General features: G+C 39.6%; 1 protein-coding gene across 4 annotated transcripts in view; it reads left to right on the top strand.

Moving 5' to 3' along the window:
* The first annotated feature begins 817 nt into the window (after positions 1–817).
* The window catches only part of ccn5 (cellular communication network factor 5), a 32,474-nt gene continuing 25,872 nt past the window's right edge, over positions 818–7,419 (top strand). For 2 of the 4 annotated variants that reach the window (XM_061673739.1, XM_061673720.1), the window contains exon 1: positions 818–7,044. In XM_061673739.1, the coding sequence (XP_061529723.1) occupies positions 7,005–7,044 (40 nt within the window). In that variant the 5' untranslated portion in view covers positions 818–7,004. The remainder of the gene's footprint in view (positions 7,045–7,419) is intronic. The other 2 variants (XM_061673730.1, XM_061673748.1) reach the window with 2 other exon arrangements.

The following is a 7,419-nucleotide window of genomic DNA, read 5'->3' as shown; positions in this document are numbered from 1 at the left end:
GCCTGCTGCTCACGCATTCATTCAAAATTAAGACAAGTCATCAAAATGTAATCAAACGTCATGAGTTATTATTGTCATTATGTTACTCGGAGAGAGTCATTCAAATAGTTACACGTAATCGAAACCAACTACATTTCCAAAGTCATCTTCACAACACTGTTTATTCGTCACTCTGCACACGCAAAAAAAAAAAAGTGTATAAAAACAACAACAAAATCTTTGGGCCTATATGAGTGGAAGCTCAAAAAACAAGATTTGTCATCATTTTGAGATAATGTCAGCAGTAGTCAATCACTTTTCTGCCACCTGGAGGTTTCCCAGGGCCAATTTGTGCCTAACGACGTTAAACGCGACATGGACATAAAGCAGTGTCATGGAATTTATGGAGAACAGCTTATGGAAGGACCCTTTACACGTCATAAATTCCTTATCGGCGCGGAGCCTTATGGTTGCAAAAATGTCAACGTCAGCTGTAAAACTCAACGGTGTGGCCACTAAATGTTAGAATACAAGTACATTGTTATCCCATATTTACTCTTATAGTATTTTCAAAGCATGCATTTAGCAGTATGTTGATTGTATCATAAAAGTTGATGTCTGTGAAGAGGAGTTTGCTCTTTCTTGATAAATAGGCTATAACTCTTCTGCTATCTGGACCACAACAAAGAGCGTTATGTGCTGAACACATGAGTTACAACAAACATGTGCGCCCTCATTCCAAAGATGGCGGCTGGAGCATTTTGCGGTCAGAGGTCAAAGGTTGGAGCAATAACCTTGAGGAAGAACACATCTCCACACAGAGTCGTATATGTGATTGTTTACGATGATGCGATGTGCTCCCCCAACTTAATAGCAACAACAGCTGTGTAACTAGGAACTGCCCAAAAGGAAATAAAAAGAGAGGGGACGGACAGAGTGAATTCAGAGCGGTGTTGAGACTGTAACTAAACACACTCTCGTCCGTTTCCCCTTGCAAGTCTGAAAACTGAACTACCTCGGTGTCTGTCTTGTTTTTTTTTTTTTTTTTTTTTACAAGTGTTTTAGGTGTCTTGAACCTGACATTTAAATGGTCCTTCGAGCCGGATGCCAACATACCCGACGAATCCAGCGGGCGGGTGGATTGCAGTATAAAGACCGTGGCCATGGCGGACTCCGTTTAAAGTGAGTCCAAAAAACCCTTTCCGGGACTGAAATCGGCCCGCCAGCTGGAATCCAAAGGTTGACGGTACTCTGAGAAGACGGACGGGGGTGAGTTGAGTTTTCATTTAAAAAGGTATGAATGAATCAGGAAAAGGTGAATGAATAAGGAAAAGGTTTGCGAAACCTGAGAAAAACCCTGTGAATACTAGTCAATGGCAGGTCAGAAAAGAAACTAGGAAAGTTTCGTGGCGTCGTAGTTAAATTCCGTGCAGGACGGCGGAGTCCTCTAACGAGCTGTTGACAGACGTAGTTAAATTCCGTATAGGACGGCGGAGTCCTCTAACGAGCCAGTGTGAATGAAAACTGTTTGAATGAGAGTGTAAACGGGAAATGGCAAACCACTCGGTTTTTCATTCCATACCAAAGCAGTGGGGTTGTAAACAGCAGACTTTTGTGGATGCGAAGGCAAGAATTCTCCACCTGAAAAGGTTGAAGTGAGAATTACCACAACAGAAAATTTGAGTTGCTGTCCCACTGATAAGAAACCAGTTTTTCGAACATCCTAGGTGTTGACAAACTGGACCAAATTCTCTAAAATGGGGAAAGGAAGTAGTAAAATAAAACTCAGGGATACACTGCAGTCTAAAGATTGGAAGTTCATTCAATTAATTTTTTTTAAAAAGAAGAAAAAAAAAACAGGATCCTGATAAAATTTAATATTTAGACACATGGATAACTGAACACGGCTTTAATGATTGGTTAAATACACAAAAATAGCCGCGTTGCAGGAATCAATTATAGAAAAAAAAGAAAAACCTTACAAAATGAAGGGAAATGATTTTGAGGAAACAGAGAACGGAAAGAGAATGTAGACAAAATAAGAAAGGAAAATGAATGTGAAAAGAAAGACAGAGAATATGTAGAAAAGGAAAAAGAACAATTCATGATGAGATAGGATCAGTGTCGAGGAGAAGAGAGAGTTGGAGGAGTAAGTGAAAACGGGGGAGGTGTAACTGCCCCCCGCCCCTTAGCCTAAATTACCTCCACCTCCACATTAGAAGGACTGAGACCACATAAAGCTGAGATAAACCAGTTTGTTGAGGAACTGGGAAATTTCAAGACGATCATATAACTTAAATGATGCAGAAGTCCAACAAGTGTGGATCCATGGGTCCAGATTGGCATAATATTCGAGGACCATGGAATCCAAGAGATGCAAATGGGATTTTGGCCCATGATAGTCGTAAATTGGGACACCGGGTGGAAGGATTCATTAACAGAGCAACCCAGCGTTTCAGACAGAGAGCAAATTACACTGAAATAGCAGGAGTAAAAAAAAAAAAAAAAAAAAAAAAGGATGATGAGCCTTTTTGAGGAATGCAGAGTAAGAATGACAACTGTATTCAAGACTCACAGCGGCCTGCAGGAGGATGGAGATGTAAATGAGCCATTTCAACAGCAGTTGAAGAATGCTCCCCATGCAGGTTTAAAAGACGCAATTCGCAGCTGGGTTAACAAACATTATATTGGCCTGCCAACAGCCACCTTGGAGGAGTATGGAAATCACGCCCTCCATGCTGGAAAATAAATAGATAATACATAAAATAATAAAAGATAAAAGAAACAGTAACAGCGTTAATGACTGAAGGGAGAAAGATGATCCCCAAATTACAAGACAAAATGTCACAGAATGATTTGCCTATTACACTCTGGTACAAAGGGACACCTGGTCCAGATGTGGAATATGAGAGAAAATTGGCAAAAATAACACCAGCCAGAGTCAGAAAGTACAGCAGTTGCGGGAGTAACATTAAATGAAAAGATGGAAGCACGGTTTAGAATGTGGATTCCACCCCGCATCTTTTTGTAAAAAAAAAAAATAATAATAATAATAAATAATAGACATAAAAAAATGGAAAGACTTAGGGAGAATAGTTGAACAAGGTGAGAGAGCAACTGATTGGTGTTACCTTTTCAAACAATACAGAAACAAGTGCCTCAACAGGAATAGAAAGAAAGAGGTACTATTTTGGACAATTCAGGCATAAGAAGGGATACACCTACATTCCCAGCAAAAATGAGACTTAATGTTCACGGAGGATGAGGAAGATTTGTTGAAGGAAGTACAAATTAGGGGGAAAAAAAACACCCAAAAAAATGAATACAGATGCTATAGTCTTTACTGTAGTAGATATCAGCGATGCATTGTTTTCTGTACCCATAGATGGGGATGGTCAGTTTTGGTTTGCATTTGTGTTTGGAGGATGGGGATACACTCTTACTAGATTGCCACAAGGCAATAAAGCCCCCACACCTCCAGGCATTGACCACATCCTTAAAAGGTCGTGGAATGTGATAACACCTACTCAAGCCTTAATAAAAATAAAAAAAAAAATTAAAAAAAAAAGCAGCTGCAGGACAGACGTGTGAGCAACAGAAGATAACAAATTATTGTAGAATCTGAGTTTCAAAATGATGCGGAAATCATTGCGCGCCTGAGTAAAATGATGAATGAGGAAGACCTCAAAATGACATCACCCTTAAAGTGGATTGATGAAGCAGAAAAAGCTTTTAGTGAAATCAAACATGATTGTCAAGAGTTAGCAGAAACAACAGCCAAAAGCAGAAGTGACCTGAAAGATCAGCCCTTAGAAAAAAGAGAGGTCCTATTTGTAGATGGCTCATCTCAGAAAAAATAACTAGGGAAAACACAAACAGATTATGCAGTAGTGACTAAAGACACTAATAAAAGCTGAACGGTTACCATTTAATTACTCAGCTCAGGTAGCAGAATTAGCAGCGTTAACAGAAGTGTGTAAAATAAAGAGAAGAAAGGATGTTACTATTTACACAGATAGTCAATATGCATTTGCCACAGTACACCCCTTTGCACACTATTGGAAAAATGGAGGAATGATATCATCAACAGGCAAATTGGTTACACATGCAGAATTCTTAAACATTACAAAAGAAAAAAAAATCAAATAAACCTGTCTTACCAAAAAACTTATATAAATGGGCAGCAGTATTGAGCCATGGTTCAACACGTGTCTCAACAGGGAGGGATGGTAAGACAGATATACAACCTGTGGCTTTAATTCTTATTAAAAAAAAACAACAACTTTTGTAGAGCCTGTATGATTTGTGCTAGGCATAATCCACAAGGCAATTTGAGGCCCAGGAGAGGAACATTTCCTGCACCTCAATACCCGTTTCAAATTATCCATATGGACTTTGTTGAATTAAATCAAAGTGAGGAAAAATTATAGGTTGGTCATCATAGACGCCTTTTCAAAATGGATAGAAATCTTCTAACCAAATATCCAGACGCGTTGACAGTGGAAAAGCACTTTGTAAGAATATCATTCCAAGATATGATATTCCTGAAAAAATATACAGTGATAACGGTACCCATTTTGTTCACCAAATTGTGAAAAAGATAGGAGTAATGTTTCACATTGATATAACGAATCATTGTGCTTACCATCCTCAAAGCGCTGGATTAGTGGAAAGGATGAATGGAAAAATAAAATAAAAAACAGACTAAAAAAGTGCATTGAAGAAACAGAAAGGCCGTGGACACAGTGTTTGGAATGAGTAAAGCTGCATATAAAAAGAAGTATTTCACGACCAACAGCCTATGAAACATTGTTTGGAAGGCTTTATATACTACCTCAATTTAAGAAGCGATGGGAAACAAATGATGAAGCTAATTTAGCAGACTACATGCAGAAAATGTTTAGGAAAACAATGACTAAATTAAGGCCCATTCCAAGTATGGTAAGTATGTCGACAACCCCCGTAGCTGTAAAGATAGCAGAGAGGTCAACTCGGATTCATTTGACACATTGTAAAAAGGTCATTTTGGTTGAAAACTCCGACAAGGGAGGTGAGCAAAAGTCTGATAATAGGGTGGCCTCAGACGTTTAGAATCTGGGAAGACCTGAAAGTCAGTGAAGATTTGATAAGACACCAAACTAAGGTAGAGGAGATATTTTAACCAGAATGACCCCAAAGTGTTTAAAATCAGCTATGGGGTGTTGGATGTCAACGCTATCTGTTATTTAGAGTTTTTATGTTAGTATGGTATTTGTGGGAATCACCCGAGGTTAAACGAGCGGACCATAAAGTAACCACTAAACCCTTACTCTTACGTAGGATTACACATAGTAGCGGACAGTCAGGAACACCAATTCCTGTCATTCCCTGTATAGTCTCATGGGCATATAATAATTCAATTAGGGTAACCATAGCACCAAACACAACTAAATTGAGGCTTCCAAATTACGAATTTAAAGGGATTTGCAAACACCAAACAGATAACTGGAAAAGATTATGAGACGTATTGGAGGCACCTTACAGGACATGTATAAGATTTGAGTTGGAATTCTCGACTTAATACCCAAGAGGGTGACTATTGGTCCATAGGACAAAGTCACGAGGTAAAGTACTTTCATAAAAAGATAACACTTGGAAAACGAGGACTGTGCAGTGTGCATGGGCCCTAGACCCTTATTACAGATAATACCAGCCATCATTCCGCAAAATTGTGTCATTGATGTTATGAATAATACTAATCCTAGGAATTACTTGTATGAGTTGGGACAACGTGTTTCCTGTGACTAGAGTTGATAAGCACGAACCTGTTTTCCAAAAAGGTCTGGGAGTAAACAAGGGTGTTTATTGCAGTATAGTACCAAGTGGAAATCAGATAAGGGTGTAGGAGTTTATTGCAGGAAAGCCCCCACCAGGCTACATGTGAAGACCACAAAGGACAGATGTCGGAGAGGAAGTGGCTGCAAGGAGCCACTGTGCAAGACCGCACCTGGAGCAAGCTGCAAATGGTCATCATTCTACAGGACAATGAGGACGTCGGATGGGAACATGGACAAATCAGATGACGGCGATTCCATACAAGAACAGATAGCTTTGTTCAGTCTGCGCTGTCCTCGATGAGGCAAGGATAAGCGTAGCTGCGGACCCGGAGCTCTGTACAATGTATCGACTCCTCTGTTAGGTATCAATTGGTTGACATTTAACGCGTTGTTAAAATTGTAGCTCTTTCAGGCCAAGAGGGAACATCTGGTGGTGGTGTGGAGATGCTATGCTATTTGAAAAATTGCAAAAGAATGTAACAGGTCTCTGTGCTCTAGTGAACTTGTTGTTACCGGTATCAGCACATCCTACGTCTGTATAAGAGTTAACAGCTAGGTTATCTACTGTCATGCCAGAACATTGGCGACGTCAGAGAAAAGAGTAGCAGATTGGCAGGACCACAATGGTCCAACATACATTGACGCCGTTGCTGTTCCCCATGGTGTTTCAAGTGAGTACCAATTCGAGAATCAAATAGCTGCAGGATTTGAGTCCTCCATCTCTTGGTGGTGCACAACCAACAAAAACGTAGACAGAATCAACTACATCCATTACAATGTAAACAAAACAAAAACAATTGGGCAATTGGACACCGAGTGGGTTTGAAGCTGCACTTGAACAGCTATCAGTCACATCACTTATGGCATTCCAAAACAGGGTAGCTGTTGACATGTTGTTGGTTGAGAGAGGAGGAGTATGTGGTATGTTCCGGAGGACAATACTGCACATTAACACAGCTACGGATGGCAGTCTCACCAAGGCCATAGAGGGACTCCGAACCCTTAATGGTAAAATGGTGTTGACACCTCCATGTGGAACTCCTGGATGAAAGCCTTTGGAAAATACAAAGCCGCGGTGTCCTAAATTTTGGTAACAATCGCTGTTTTTACAGGAATTTAGACCTTGTGTGGATTTTGTTGTATTCCTTGTCTGTGTTCTCTCATTAATAGATTGATAACAACATCAATCTCACCCATGGAGAACCCCGGATGGCTCAAATGTATCCTTTACTTGGCCCTGACTCTGAAGGTAGTGACAGTGATGATGATAATGACGTGCATTATGACCTGCCTGATTTATTTCTAGATCCCGGTGGCTATGAATAAAGATTAACATTGCCTCTGAGAGTAAATGTATGTGTTTTCATAAAAATGAAAAATGATAACAAAAACATTGCAGTAGGCAGCAGTAATACAATATGACCACTAGAGGGATGTCTTACCTATCGAAATACAAAGCCGTATATATCCGGCTCGCTATGGCAAAAGCCTTGAAGAATTGTAAAAAAAAAACCAAGTAACAATGATACCAAAAAAAAAATAATTATGCTGGACTTTTTTTTTTCTTTAAATATACACAGGTGCATCGTAAAGAATTAAAAATGTAATTAAAATTGATGATTTA

This window comes from Phycodurus eques, chromosome 1 (genome assembly GCF_024500275.1).
Source record: "Phycodurus eques isolate BA_2022a chromosome 1, UOR_Pequ_1.1, whole genome shotgun sequence".
In the NCBI taxonomy this organism is placed as follows: domain Eukaryota; kingdom Metazoa; phylum Chordata; class Actinopteri; order Syngnathiformes; family Syngnathidae; genus Phycodurus; species Phycodurus eques.
The sequence above is the reverse complement of the archived record's forward strand: the minus strand, read 5'-3'. Positions and strand labels throughout refer to the sequence as shown.